The sequence below is a fragment of the Calypte anna genome, chromosome 1 (genome assembly GCF_003957555.1).
Source record: "Calypte anna isolate BGI_N300 chromosome 1, bCalAnn1_v1.p, whole genome shotgun sequence".
Classification (NCBI taxonomy): domain Eukaryota; kingdom Metazoa; phylum Chordata; class Aves; order Apodiformes; family Trochilidae; genus Calypte; species Calypte anna.
The window spans coordinates 184,490,262-184,505,951 of record NC_044244.1 but is presented as its reverse complement, the minus strand read 5'-3'; the positions used below and the strand labels follow the sequence as shown (position 1 = coordinate 184,505,951).

The following is a 15,690-nucleotide window of genomic DNA, read 5'->3' as shown; positions in this document are numbered from 1 at the left end:
TTTGACCATAGTCATCTTTCATTTGAAGCCAGTGGCATTATATTAAATAGTAGAAAGGCATTTGGCTACTGATATTTACTCCTTTCAGTATTTAATGGACTCTCTCCCCTTTGTTTTAAAATTCCCAGAAAATGCAGATTCCCTGCCCTACAGAGGGGTCTTGATAGTCTGTAGGAACTGATTGGTGTGGGCTGCAGGGGCACAACCTCACTAACTTTTTGCAGGAATGTGAGCATGAGAGAAACCTCCAAAGGAAAAGTAATTCCTTGAGAAGACAACAAAGTGGTTAAAGAGATGTAGATGATTTAATACATACTGATTTTTAAGGGGTTCCAAACTTTTAAAAAAGGATATAGATACAAGAACTCAAGCTTCTCCTGTGTTTGGGGGTGAATTAAGCACACCCTACCCCAACATGCCCATTGTTACCATCTTTGTCTGGACAGACCACAGGGAATTTCTCAGCTTCCACACAGCCAGACCTGAAGGCAAAGCCATACCCAGACCCCAGTTCACAGCACGGACTGACCCATCATTCAGATCCAGACACTTGCTCATGAGCAAAGCCTAATGGGTTGGTGCTATTTCCTTAAGCCAAGAACCTACAGGGTAATGCATTGTATTCTTAATTAGCCCACTGCTTGCTTGTCTCTTCAATCCAACTGAAACCCAGACAACACAGGGGATGCACTCATATTAATTTTTATCCTATGTATCACTTACACTTCCACAAGCTCAAGACATCCAGACTTCCACTCCTCACCCCTGTGACCTCCCTCTCCCCTGGGTTTGTGCCCAAGCTATGGCACTGGTACACTCCTGCCTCATCATGTACCTCGCTTTGCTGAAATACATGAGTCAAAAGAGACTGTGATTTTGTGGCAGGAGTGATCAGACTCCTGAAGGTAAAGAAATGTTGAACTTCACATGACTGCCCCCAAGCCCACCAAGGCAGTACAGAGGCAGCAGGGTTGCAGGGCAGCAGCCCTGTGGGGCTCTGCGAGGTCCTGTGATGCTCATCTGCTCAGCCATGTGGGAAGAGCACAGAAGCAAGATGTTTCCCAAAAAATAATACTGTGACTTTTTGTCCAAAAAAATGGAAAACCTGAAAATTTTGCATGAAGTCTCAGAGCCTACAAATTGTTTCCTATGGGAATTTTGATACATTTTTCCTGTTAGGTCCATAGCTAGCCAAGCTTCCATCTATTTGCTGTCATTAAAAATACAACTGTTACTTTTAGATCAGTTTAAGCACTGACCTCCAGGGTATTGTCCAAAAGTTTGCTATGTGCATGTGGCTTCCAAAACCCTACTCAAAACCACAGTATTTTGTGCCTTTTGTACCAGAGATATCCAAACACAGGACCCACAGCATCCACTTGGCCTGTGGAGCACTCCTGAAGGGCAGTGCCAGCCTCTCCTTTTTCCAGCACCATTACACCACTAAGCACCAGTACTTCACTGCACCAGCTCAGTCACCAAACAAAATGTTATTTTTGGTACATAGCAGCTCTTCCAGTGCGGAGCGGTCTACACACACTGTCAGTTCTAAACTAGGGAGTGTGTGCAGGAAATCCAGGGAGGAAACACTATCACAGGACAGATCCCTGATGAACACATTTGTAACCCCACACTGCTCATGCTGATTCCCAGCTCTGAGCTGCTGTGAAATCCTCTGGTGCACTGTTGGGTCCACATCACTTGCTACCTTCCCTGATTTACCAAAGTCAGGACCAGGCTACTGAGCAAAGTGCTGTATTTCACCTTGGAGGTATCTGTACCTCCCAGGAAATTAAAGTGCTTGTTCAATACTGCAGCAAAGCAGCAAATCATACAGTAGGTCACAACCAAAATTTTTTTTGAATCCTCTAAATAAAATGTGTTTTAGAGTTATAAGCACTAATCAATCATTCCTTTTCATTAGAATGAAGTATTTCTTCTTCCCCCTCTTAATTATTAACTAAGGACAATTTATTAACTAAGAGGACAAAAAGGAAGCAGAGACAAAAAAAGATTAGCAAAAGAATGTAATGCAAAAATCCAAAAATTACTTAACTGGATTTATGAAAATATTTCACTAGAAAATAAAGTGTGCTTTTTTCTTCCTATAGCCATCCTCCATTAAGAAAAAGATTATTAAAGCTGTAATATCTAATGGGCTTTTTATCAAAATATTCTTTTGTATTACTTGGATCTTTTCAGCTTTTATACTCTTATTGCCTGAATTCTGCTCTGTTCACTTCTCTGCATTTTAGTGGACTCTCAATCTATATGGTTGGACCAGAATTAAATCAGAGCACTAGATAGGTTTGCACAATACTTAACCTTGCAACAGTGCAGGACCTTGTTGAACATAATGAGGAAAAATGCATCCAAAGATAAAAATGAATCTGTTGTCATAGGCAGCAGACCTACAAAATGAAACTTCATTTTTTAATTACTTATTTTTGTGCCTGTATGTGTGTGTCAAGTCCTGTTTCATAACTTTTGTATTTACTTTTGCAACAGAAAAAAAAAACAAAAACAAAAAAATAAAACAACCACGAAAAAAAAAACCAAACAACCTTCTACCTTATAGCTGCTCTTGTAGAAAATGAATTGGGTTTTGACAATTTTTATCTGAATCTACATACCACAAAATAGCGAAGACTCAAAAGCATCTACTGCATTTCCCTGTGTATCACAGTTTCCCCATCCCCATCAGTCTTAGAGCTTCGTCAGAAGTTTGCTGTCAACTGAGCGTTGAAAGATGAAATTGCAATCTGGAAGAAAAAAAAAAAAGCTTCTGGGAAAATAGAAAAACAAATCGGGAAGGTATTACTTCAGTTAAAAAACATCTCATTGTGTCCTTTTATAAATTCAGATTTGCCATAGTTTGCAGAATAGTCATGAAGCAACTTACTAAAAGTGATGTTTGCTGGTACTAGCAATTAAAGTGTTTCATGATTGATAAATAAAATTGAATTTAATTAAAAGGAAACATTTCTTGGAAAGCAGAACCAGGGTGGCTGGGACTCCTCCCGTGCCCGAGAGTCCCGGCGGGTCCCCGCCTTCCCAGGGGACTGGCAGCAGGGCAGAGCCCGGCTGTGAGCAGCGGCAGTGCGAGGGGCCGCCCTCCTGGGGGTGCCATAGGTGCCGGTCCTGGTCCCGGTCCCGGCCGGGCCGCCTACAGGACACAGAACCGCACTCGGGGCTTTGGCGGCCCCTGGCGGCCCCTGGCAGCTGCGGCGGGGCACGCGTTACCATGGCAACGAGCCCGGCAGCCCTGTCCGCGCTGAGCCGCGGCGGCGGCGGAGCGAACCCCTCGGGCCCCGCGGGGCACCCGGGCCCTGCTGGAGGCCGAAAATCGCCAGGCTCGCAGGAGTGAAACCCCGGGTGCCGAGCGGCGGGAGAAAAAGGACGGCTTGTCAGCGGGGCGGCCCCCCAAGCTGGGCCGGGCCCTCGGTCCGGTTTTAAGTTAAATTCGAAAGCACTGGGTCAAAAGCAGCCGGGCCTTCCACCCCTCTCCCGGCACACTGCCGGGTTTTGAAATCGAGTGGAGCTTAGGGAGTTCTCCTTAGCTTTAATATCAAAAGTTTTGAATGCTTTTTATAACAAAGCTTTGCTGGCCTCAAAGCTGAGCTTGGTGTTTGCTTCTGAGGGGTTGTTTTTGTTACACAGTTCCGTCTGAAAGCCACAAACCACGGACAGCGTGCTGAAAAAGTGAAGACCCTGAATGTCAGACCGTCTGTAGCCGGGGAAAAGCTGAGGCAATGAGAAAAGCACATGGAAAAGTGTTGCAAGAAGGGGACTGACACACAATCAATGTGATCAATCAAGTCCAACTTTATTAGAGCATCAGGCGGTTATTTATACCTTTTACACTAAACTATGACATTACATCATTGATAAGTGATTACAAAGGCTTAGTCTATTACTAGTTACATATTAGCTATTCTCTACTTCTTGCAATTTCTTATTCTTTTCCCAGAGCTTCTTGCTACAGTGATCACAATGCTTGCTTCAGTGATCATAATGCTCTTTTCTGTTTTTCTTCATTCCGGGGCTTTCCAGATAGCTCAGGGTGGATACATTTTATCAAGGTCAGTGCTGACAGAGTGCTGACACAAGTCCTTGCAAACTTTGGCTAAGCTTACTTAGCATCAGTGAAACTCAGGCCTGCAGTGGCTTTTACTTAGCATTAGTGAAATCCAGGCCTTGTAGTGGCAGGGCCCAATCTTCCACAGAAAAGAAATGTGTGTGAGCCTATTTTATACTGGTCTTACCAGACTTCTCTTTCACTGGGAATGGCATTAGAAATACATACCCAGGTATGTCTGCTTATGTGGGATCTCTATGCACCCACATACATACGCATGCACAAAGCTGAAATTTGAAAGCATGAAGCAAAAATTCATCTTTAATGAAAGGACTGTTTTCTTCATTGCATGAGCTATATCTTCATGAAATACTGCATGGTACAGTGACATTTGCACTGTTCTGTATGGGAAGGATTTATTAGAGCATGTGGTAATGTAAAAATTTAACTTATGTTCAACGAATGTTGAACATCTCAGCAAAGTATCCACTGCAAGCCAAGTATCCCTTCCTTACAGCTGAACTCATTTTACAATGAGCTCCCAAATGAAGTGCAGCCTGGCTTTATAGATTAGAACATGTGGCAGATAAATACTCAGCCTGTAAACGGGTGTGTGTGTTTCCAGTATCCTTTTCTAAATAAATTCTATTCTCAGTACAGCCACGCAAACAGAAATCCCACGAAACAGCTCTTCCATGCCCATGATTTATCTCTGCTGGCTCCTGGGTGAGTAATGGGGCTCCTGCAGGGCATGCTCCAGAGGGAGCTGTGCAAAACAAAACTAAAGTCACCAGAGAGGTTTCTTTTTCACTGACCGTAAAATAGCTCCTATTCTTCACAGTTAGATCTAGTAAATATAAACCTAGCTGCCGTGGCTGCATTTAGAAAGGATTTAAGTCATAAGTAGGGTTGGCATACACGCAACACCTTGGTAACTCCCTGATTACATATGGCTCAATGCAGTTTGCCAGCTGGAAGCTCATCTCCAGTCATGACATTAAATACATCTGTGGCAGCATTTCTGGTGTGAGCCACCACTGCAGAGATCAAAAGAGAACAGATACCATCAGTCTGTATCCCATACAGTCTCAGGGGGAGGTATAGTTTCATACTGGTCAGCCCTACCAACAAAGATCAGATCACTATCCCTATAAAAGATCACAGATCAATATCACTATCACAGATCATTATCAAAGCTATTTCTAACCTCCTTGCTGCCATTGCAGGCAGATAGATCTCTCCTATTGGGAAAGATTCAGGCATCCCAATCCATCTGAGACATCTTGGACATCCTCTCTGGCCTTCACGCGAGCTTCAGAGCATACGGTGTCTCCTGTGTGAGACCTTAGATGTGCCAGGATATGTCCAAGGGCTCTCATGACTCTGTGCAGGCAAATTATTCCCTTTTTAAAGTTTTCCATTTACTAATGGTGTGTTTTGGCCTGTTGAGCTCCAGACACACTCCAGGGAAGCTCAGGGAAGAAGTGCAGGTTTCCTTTTCACCCTTTGTAATTGATAGAAGCAATTCAGCTTTCCTGAATACACATATTATCCTGTCCTGAGGCATACAGGTTTAGAAAGGGCAGCTTTCTGACCTTTGCTTGTGGAAAGTATTGGTTTGTTTCCCTTCTGCAACTTCATCTCTGCAGTGTTTTCCAAGTCATCTTATTTTCTACTAGCCTAATTAAAGGCAAGTGTAAAACATGGTACCTGTTGTTATTTATATCTGGGTAGCAGCCACTCAAAAGAGAACTATCTTACTATTTCCTATATAATTTTTATGCAGTTAAAGACCAAGTGATAGGTCTAACCTGGTCATAGCACTGTTTTGAGAAAAAAAGTAATTCTTTTGGTCTGTTTTAATATCACAAAAATTTTAATGCTTTTTTTCATGGGGTCTTCAGATGTAATGAATGCATTTATTCTATTAAATTTCTTCTTAATCAGTTAATTAATACATTTTGCCTACAAGGCAAAGGACTCCAAACACCAAAACTTCCTTACCCACTGCAATCTCCTGTCAGTGCTAAATGCCAGATTCATGCAGTGGCTTTGTTTTTATTTCCATCAAACAAGGACCTTCCACCTTTGCCTTCACATCTCTTTCAGTCAGGCCAAAAGATGTGGTGATTACACATCTTTGCATTTCATGATAAATTACTCAGTGTGCACAGTTACCCTTGCCATCCTCTCTACATTCATTGGTTCCTGAGCAAAAAACCTTTTAGTTTTCTCTTTCTCTGCTCCCTCACAGTACGTGTTCTTCTCATCTACACAGATTCTTTCAGGTCAGGAATTTTGCTTATTCCAAAGATGTTCTTGGCAGCATTGCTACCTACATCTCCTTTTGGAATTTGATTCTTCTGTGTTATGAAGAGGTCCTTCCCCCACTGCAAGATAGAACTTTCATCACTCTGTTACACACTGAGCATCAGACCCCAAAGACAGCTCAGAGACATACCTGGATTCATATCACAAGTTGGACTTGGCCTGAAGTGAATGTTTCAGATGCTCCAGCTATCAGTGTGAGATGAGAGCAATTGAAGAGTGAGTGCTCTTTCATACCTTTCTACATTCTAAAATTTTGACATTTAGGAACTTCCTCAACTGGATCTTTAATTTGGAGTTTGCATCATGTTTAACAATGCCTGAAGTGTTATGATTATGTCTTGTCCCTTGTTGAACTAACCTATATTTTTGGCCATCACAATACATGATGGCAATCAATCCTACATTATAATCCCATATGTGAAACAGATTTTCTCTGCATTAAGCCAGCTGCTTGCAGATTACATTGGGAGGCACTTACTAATGAGCAATGGTTCATCTTCTCTATGATATTAACAGTTAAGCACAGATCTCCTTATTAGAGAAACTCTAGAAAGTTTCTTTCCCTTTAGTTTATCCAACATGTTAGCCATTCTTGTCAGACTTCTCGTACTTCTACTGTGACTTTTCACAGGTGAAGAGGCCAGACCTGCATGCAGTGTTTAAGAAGGCAGCACATCACATATATCTAGATTGTTTTTCAGTCCCATGAAATCTTAGGTAGGCTTCTTCGTAGTGATGGGTTTGAAAAATTTGTCCTTTTGTGTTTAGTATGTTTCTCCTAAATGCTGCTTTGTAGCTAAAGCTACAAATGATAACACCAAGTCACTACAATTTGTATTCTATTAAATTTTCTTCATTGCAACACAACCTCAACCTTTATTTTTTATTTTAGTCTCACCTTAAATTTCAAAATAATTCAAGGAGAATACAAGTGCCATATAGTTCATCTGCGTCTAGAGCATGCCTTCAGTAAGAGAAAGAATCCTGCCTATGAAAGGGTACATCATTAAACATTTGTGGTTTATGTATATGGTCTGTTTTGCAGCATCTAGCAAATACAAAGCAAATCTTATTCACCATTCAAAATGTACTTGTCTTGAACTGTGTTGGACATCTAAATATGATAAACAACAGAGTCAACAGAAGATTTGCCTCATTTCTTAAAAATCATGTTGAAGTATTCCATGGCACCCAGGTTAGCTTTTTTCACAGTACTCAGATCTATGATTCTGTGGGCTTTATTTTGTCTTATAATTCCATATAATGAATACATTTAATTTTTTTTTACAGGCTCCATGACAAAACTAAAACAGCTAGAGTAGATGCAAGAGAATAAGGGCTTTAGTGAAAGTTCCCAGGAAATACATGCTAAAGCATCGAAATATATGCAGTGTCATGTGCACACACACACAAATCATAAAGGACAAAAGCTTTTTCTCCCAGCTTAATAGAAGCCTGAATGAAAGTTGTTTGGGGTTTTCTCTTTATGTTAAGGAAACATTATTGATCAGAAATTTTTTAATCCGTGCTTGAATTTTCAGAAAAAAAAAAAAAAGGAAAAAAAAATTGAAGTAGTTCAGAGGATCTGTTTTACTGTCCAACCGAGGATTTTCCAAGTGGAAAGTAAAATGCCTTTAGTTGTATTTTTTTTACTTTTTTTTTTTTTTTTTACTATTTCCAGACGTTGTTGGTTATGTATGGTGAGAAGAATTAGCCACTACCAAGAGCTCCCTCAAATTATGACACTTATTAACACTACAAATTATGACCTTATTAACACTGCAAGATTTATTTAGGGATGGACAGCCAATTATGGGACAAGGGTTCACGAGAGGTAAGAGATGCCAAATATATGTATGGAAGGAACCATACCCGAGAAGTAAGGGGAAGGAAAGAATGGGATTAGGGTAAGGAGGGGTCATGCTCTTTTCCCCTGTGGGGTCATGCAATGGAGTGGGTGTGTGAGGGCAGGAGATGTAAATCACCTTCTGCAGATGTCAGTCACCTCCAGTGTGTACAGAAAGAGCCCCTGGACCTGCTGCTCTCTGGTACCTCAGCTGATGCCTAAAGTGTAGTGGAATATATCCAGGTTACTCTGGGAATTTTTTGAGTATGTCCCCAGTGCCAGATCTTGACCAGTTCTAACAGGGATTAGAAAGTTTGGGCATCCTAATATAGACAGGTGCCTATGGCACATTAGACAGTGCAGCATCTAAGCTCTTCAAAGGGTTACAAGTGGATACTGTACTGAATTAGTGTTGAAAAAGAGCCTCATCTGTGTGTGTCTCCCAGTGTGACCAATATCTGGGGACTTAACTGGGAAAATGCTTCTAGCTATGAAACCATTAAACTACTTGTAATAACAAAAGTTCAGAATATCATGTTGGCTATCAGTAAATCATAACAGTAAGCAGATGCAGTGAGGGAGTAAAGTCAGAATTTTTTGTTTGTGTTACAAGGAACATACCCAGTGGAACATGTTTCAGAAAAGAGAGATTTGCAATCGTAGCTAGTTGCTAGAAGTAAGTCTAGGAGGAAGTCACTTTAACACTCAAAAAAAATTGTGGAAGTACAAGCTTAATATGTGTCACCTCCACTGCCAGATAGATACCTTTCATGAAACCAAAGACCTGTCCTTGGCAGGAACACATCAACACCACATTCAGAATGTCTCTGACTTCACAACATCTTCTCTATGAATGACAAGAAAGCAACAGAACAGAGTTGCAATGGAATCTAGTGCAGCCTGGGGAGTCTTGGATCTCCAAGCTACTCAGTGCAATTGTATGCTCTAAGCAATCCTTGCAAAACAAATACTGAATGAATCATAGTAAGGGTCATGTGCATGCAAGAAAATTATGGGCTTTATTCCCTGGACAATCACATGCTTATTTCAGTCATCCAAGGGGAATAGAACTGCAATAATAAGAAAAACAGAAGATTCCAAAATTAATATCTAGATGTAAATACCTCAGACTCATTCAAAATAATCCCATTGCCTCATCCTCTGTCTTGAGAAGATGATTCCATACTTGGCTGCTCTTCTGACTATGAGTCAGAAACACAAAGAGGAGTCCACTTGGTCACAACATCAGTCTTCAGTCCAATATATACCAGTGCAAGTGCTGATAATTCTTGCAAGAACCAGATTTGGTTCTACATGAAAAGTCATCAGGCAATAAAATATAGCATCAAAATACACACCAGAAAAGAAAAAAATATGAGATAAGATACACAAAAAACAGTCATTGCTGTGAAGTTTCTTAATCCTTTCTATGCTGCAAATTATGCTATTTTCTTTCTTGAAGCCTTGTAATACTCAATCCACTTTACAGATAAGCACTACAATTCCAAGAAATTGCAGAAAATAGAGGTGGTGATAAGAAGCATGACTGCTGCATTTCATGCCTAATTTCATCCTTTTTACTTTGTCATCAGAAAGTTTATTCTGCAAACTGAATATGAAAACTGGCAGGCACATTTGAATGTTTTAATCCATTTCTTATTTATCTGTTGAGAAATTGTCACAGAAAACACTTCAAATGTATTCTAAGATGCTAAGATTCTAAGAGCACATTCCCATGTTTTTCTGGACACAGAGAAAGAGGATGTCCTGATGACACAGTCCAGAGATGAAGTTTCCTTAACTCCAACTTTTTCATTCCAGCTTTATTCTTCATATAATGTCAAGGTAGAAGGTGATGTTGGCAATCTCATGAAAAACTGGAAACTAGTTTGGCTTTGCTGTCTGCAATAGAAACAGCAGCATGTCTGCCTTCTTGATTGAGCAACTATCTAAAGAACCTAAAAGCAGAGCTAGGAAAGAGTTTCCAGGATTGCAAAACCAGCTCTTCAAGCAATATATATTTGCAAAACCATGTATCTTTGCAGGGCACCATCATGGTCAGAACCCAGACACAAGTCTGGACCTTCAACAGCTGAGCACAGGTCTAATGGGGAGGTAGAGATAAACAAAGGATGATCAATACAGGGTTTCTGTTCCCCAGTAGCCTGTGTGCTCTCCCTGATACCTGATCTTTCTGAGCAAGCCAAGACCTTGAAAGGACACAGGCTCTCAAACACATCATCCATAACTGAAAGGCCTGTAAAGTCCAATCTCTCCCTTGCAGACAGTGCAACTCCTCCACCCTGCCTGCCCTGCCCAACCCTCCTAAACAGCCTGCTTGGCTCTCCTGAACAGTGATGCTCTCTTACTATTCTGCACCAGTAACAGTAAAGCTTGTGTAGATAAGTTCCAAATTCACAATAGAAAATGGTGACCTGAAACATGATGTAAATACAGTTTTGCCAAGTATAAGAAGTTGCTTAGAAAATCATGGTTTTCTTCAGTTAGAAATTTGACAGCACCAAAGATTTTATAATAATCTTAAAAAATTTAAATTTCTCCCTAGTTGTTCAAAAGCACTTCAGTCACAGTTGAGTAGGTACAGCCATAGCCCACTCCATGCAGCTCTGCACATAAAACATTGCTCTTTCCCATTGCATATGACAGCTGAAAGACCTAGTCTGGAACACTACTGGTCAGCCTTGACAACTAACAGAGTACTAAAAACATGTCTTCAAGAGCTAGCCAGAGATGCTGAGGCTGAGTCTACTCAGTCAAACACAGGACACCCAGGACTCAGCTCCTCTGATTTTAAATATATTGCAGAATTTGCATCACAAAGTTGCTAAGATCCCACTACAGTGAGTGAAGGAAAAAGTTATTTCTGCTTTCTAAAGGAGACAACTTTATGACTCCTTTAGACATAACCAACTGTACTGACTAGGGGCTCAGATTCCTACACACAGGCACCTTAATGCCATAATGAAACTGCCACCTATAGCCCCACAGATGTGACACAGACCTATGGACAGTCTTGCCCTTCCAGAGGGGACAGCTGGAGGCCAGAGGACATTCCTAGAGAATCTCAGATCATACCAAAATGATGCCCATGGGTAGGCTACTGCATCAAGGCCTTGATAGACACTCACAGTAATGGCTGTGTAGACACCTAGTGCAAACAGAGACACAAAAGTTAGAGTGGGACAAATCCCATCATAGTTTTAGTTCCTTTTTCTACCAGGTAGGTTTGTATGCTCTATCTTCATAGGTGAGACTTAGTGAGAGCATTCTCCATATACATTTTGAAGCTTACACAAGTAGGAACAAATACTGAAGCTAAAGAACTTTTTTTTTTCTTGTCCTTCTAACCATCTCCATTTGGCAAGTTTTAAGAAACACTGTATTCTTAATTTACACAAGGTTTTGACATTTTAAAAAAGGATGTGTCTCAGAGTCCTTAAGTGCTATAAACACTTCTAATTTTAGGAATCATATTAATATATGATGTTTCTAAATACCAATTCCAAAAATTATTTTGGAAGAATTCCACTAGTGAAGTCCCTAAAAGCTGATTAAAGTGTGAATCTTCCTAAGTGTGACATGGGCTAAAATTCAGCAGTCATTTCCCAGCTCTGCTTCAGTCCTGTTTGGGTAACTCTATTCCCAATACTGATAAAGCCTTTCACTGTATCCTAAATGAAACACTGCATTTTATCAGGAAAACTGGGATTTTAAAAGTGTACCTGGGATGAAAAGTACATAGTGGTAAAGTGAAAACAGTCTGTAATGCAGATGAGTTCAAAGGAGGTAGGTGGTGACTTTGGGGCTAGTATTCTGAACTAGACTGGGGTGACAGACTTCCATTTTAGAGTCATCATCTCAGCTGTGGCAACTGGGATATTCAAATATTAAGAACAACCTGGGCATCAGTGGTCTCAGTGTAAAATGTTAATAGTAACATCTACTTCACAAGCTGCACTACAAAGATGTGGGGGGTTCTGCAGAGGAAAGTATTTTACAAATGCCCAGTGTTATTTTTACCTTCCTAGTTAAAGGCACAGAACAGCTGCACAATGAAAAAGAGACAAATTGGTTTAAGCTCAAGATATATCAGCCAAGAAATGGCTTGCCAAGAAATCACCAAGGCATTTAGCCTTCTGCTGACAACTCATCCGAGGCATGGCAATAATCCAAGAAAACACACCCTGCTTTGCCTGGAAAAAAAAATCACTCTTAAGAACAATTTTTTTTTTACTTAATATAATAATAATAACTTTAGTTGATTTTAATATTTTATAACATTTTATACAATTTTACATGGTTTACATCTGTTCTTATTTGTTTGCACTACGAATTCTACAGTTTTAAAAAGTGTTTATTCTGATAGCTCCGGGTCTCCACCGTCATCACGCGGAGCAGACATCATCTCTCTCGTTCTGCAGAGCTCTGCAAATCCCTAAGTGGCAGCCGGTCCTCAGTGGGTTCCGTTTGCCCTGAAAAACTCGTGAGAATGGAGTTCCTGAGGGTACCAGGGTGTCGATTTAAAAAAAACAAACCCACCCACCAACAAGCCTCTTTGCCACTTACAAAATTACTGGGAGGACGGAAGGTTCGCTGGGAGCCCCCCATCCCGCCCCGGAGCCCTGCGACTGCGTCCCCCGGCTCCCACCCCGGGCCAGGACTGCGCAGTCCTCCCGGCACCGCTCCCTGCGCGGCCCGGCCCGGCCCGGCCCTGGCGCCTCCCCTCAGCGCCGGTGAAAGCAGCAACAGCCAAACCCCCACGCCCCGCCACCCCTTCAACTGTGACCCGCCACTCCCTCAGCCGCTGCCCGCCCGCCCCTCACCCCAAACCCCGCCTCGTTGCGAAGGAAACGGCGTCTCCTGTTGCTACGATGGAGGCCTCACCTCCTTAAGCACCCCGCGACCGCACTGACCGCGACGCGCTCCGGTACTGGGGTGGCGGTACCGGGACGCTGAATGGATCCCCGCCGGACGGGAAGCGGGGCAGCGCCGGGGCAAAACCCCTCCAGCGGCTTCCAGGGCTGCGCGTCTGCGCGGCGGGACGCGGCCGCGTATCCTTCCGTCGAGCCGTCCGAGGGCTCCGCTGGGGCGGGGGACTGGGGCGGGCTCCGGGGGCGGGTGGTGGAGCGGCTGGCGGGGCGGCCTCCAGGGGGACAGGCCTCGCCGCAGAGGCTCAGGGCCCTCCGCGGCCTGCAGCGGCAAGGGCCGCCCCCCAGAGAGGGTCTTCCGGAGACAACGTGCGCCCTCCAAAGGGAGGAGGGGACCGCGGGACTGCATGGGGCCATGAGGGGCAGCGGCGGTGGGGGCCCGGCCCCCGCCCTGCCCGGCCCGGCCCGGCCCGGCCCTCTCCCCTCCCTTCCCGGTCCCCTCCCTGCCCTGCCCGGCCCGGCTCTCTTCCCTCCCTGCCCGGTCCCCTACCTGCCAAGCCCCCAGAGTTGGCCTTCTAAGCTGCTGTCGAAACGTTAACTTCTCGAGCAACTTCAGAGTTTTCTTTTTTCCCCCATCTAAAATATACTGTCACTGGGAACTGTATTTTCCATCCTAACTTGGGTATCTTTACCTTTTTTAATTCAAGAAGAAATACTGGCACAAGTTCTAAGTTCTGCCTGCTCAATGCCACTTACACCCTCACTGAAGTGAGACAGAACTCGTCTTGCTCTGTGGAGAGCTTTTGCCCAGTCATATTAATGAATTACAGTGTAAACAACTAATTCTTTAGATATAGTGGAAGGGCTGTTTTTACTATTGAAACATTTGCTCTGTGATAAGTTACATATGTTTCATTTGTTACAGATTTTGATAGAAAAATGTGTCAAGTAGACATTATAAAAGTGAGATTTTTTGTTTGGTGGTACTATGAAAAATTAAGTGCAATGCTTCTGTCAAAATCACTGTAAACAGTAAAATGCAGTTACATTTTTTCTTGATAAACATCAGTTTGTGTATGACCATAATACACATTTGTGAGACCAACTGCTTCATACTTTCATAATCAACAGGAGTATCAGCATTTTGTATCTCGTGGTTAAAGTCTGCCCTTTCCTAAAAAGAGGTGTAAAGTCGATCACACAGGCTTTTAATCTTTTAATGAGCTCTCTGATACAGTTTCCACTGTCCTTAACTCAGTACTAGGGATGGAGCTTTAACGTTTCATTTTGAATGGGATTTAGAAGAAGAACGTCAAGCACTGAAAGAACATCAAAAAATGTGTCGGAGTAGGGCACAGAGATATTTGATAGAGACAAACAGAAGAAGAAGGTGAGTAACTAGGGTTCCTTTGGTGGGAGACCGTAAAAACAAAAAGTCAAAACCTTGAAACAGCTAAATGTATTTCTACTATTTGCATGTTCACATTGTTAAATAGCCTCACTGCTTTGTTCTAGAGAAATCTAAGCTGAAAAGTTTCACCAATCCAGTTTCTTGCTATAGGACAAATAAAACATAAAAAGAACAGTATTCTGAGTTACTTGCTGCTTTTTGGAGATACACTGCAGTCACCTCTTATTGTGTAAAGCAGAGGTAAGTAGTGCTTTCATTTCATGGATCTGAGTTTCTAGTATTATTCTGGTTTTTATTAGCTTCAATGAATGTGTGAAAAACATGTTGGGATGTGCAGTTCAGGTCAGCAGGCAGACTGGTGCTCTTGCTTTCTGAAGTCTGTTTTTTTCTTCTGCATGGTGAAACAGCTGAACAACCCCCTCTACACAGCGGGGCTTTTCACTCCCACTTCTCAATAAACACAAACCCAAGTCTTTCTACTGCAAGATTATTGACATTTTGACAAACTGATCTTTTAAACAGAGCTTTGAATATTCTACCTTTCAGCAAAGATGAAAATGCCAAGTCATGAAATACTCTGTGACAAGTGGATTAAGCAAGTTATACGTGGAAATATTTCAGTGGAGTGCTGTTAGTTTTAATAGGCAGAGGGGGCTTTTCCTTAGCATTGATATCTGCTTACACATACAAGCTGTGCATGCTGGGGAGACTGATGAGTTCCTTCTTGCAAGCCCTCAGCCTCAGATTGGGTTCTTTCACCTCATGTTAAGTTGTTAACACTCATCCCCCATGGTTCACATGATTTCCATTGTACAATGTTTGCTTACTGTTTTATGTTTATGCCCCATAAGAGAGGCAGTAGATACTGTTTACTCTGCCACTTTATCTTGAAAGCATGTGCTGTAAGCATATGTTTCAAAATACAAAGAAAAATGGAGGAGGAAGTAGAATCACCTGGGAGTGATTAAAGACAGTGTGCAACCCTTTGCAGATTATAAACTGAGTCTCAGATGAAAGATTAAATATCATATTTAGTTTTCTGGAACAGTATTACTATGCATCTCTGATGAACAGTGTTTATTGTATTACTGGCCTTGAAATGTTATACTGTAATATAAAAGACAGCCAGCCTGTG

At 42.2% G+C, this 15,690-nt stretch overlaps 1 protein-coding gene across 1 annotated transcript in view; it reads left to right on the top strand.

The window, feature by feature from the left end:
- Window positions 1-13,232: 13,232 nt before the first annotated feature.
- Window positions 13,233-15,690, top strand: part of CEP126 (centrosomal protein 126) — a 38,942-nt gene continuing 36,484 nt past the window's right edge. Inside the window, exons 1-2 of the mRNA XM_030463252.1 lie at window positions 13,233-13,327; window positions 14,409-14,534. Coding sequence (XP_030319112.1) covers window positions 13,233-13,327; window positions 14,409-14,534 — 221 coding nt within the window. The remainder of the gene's footprint in view (window positions 13,328-14,408; window positions 14,535-15,690) is intronic.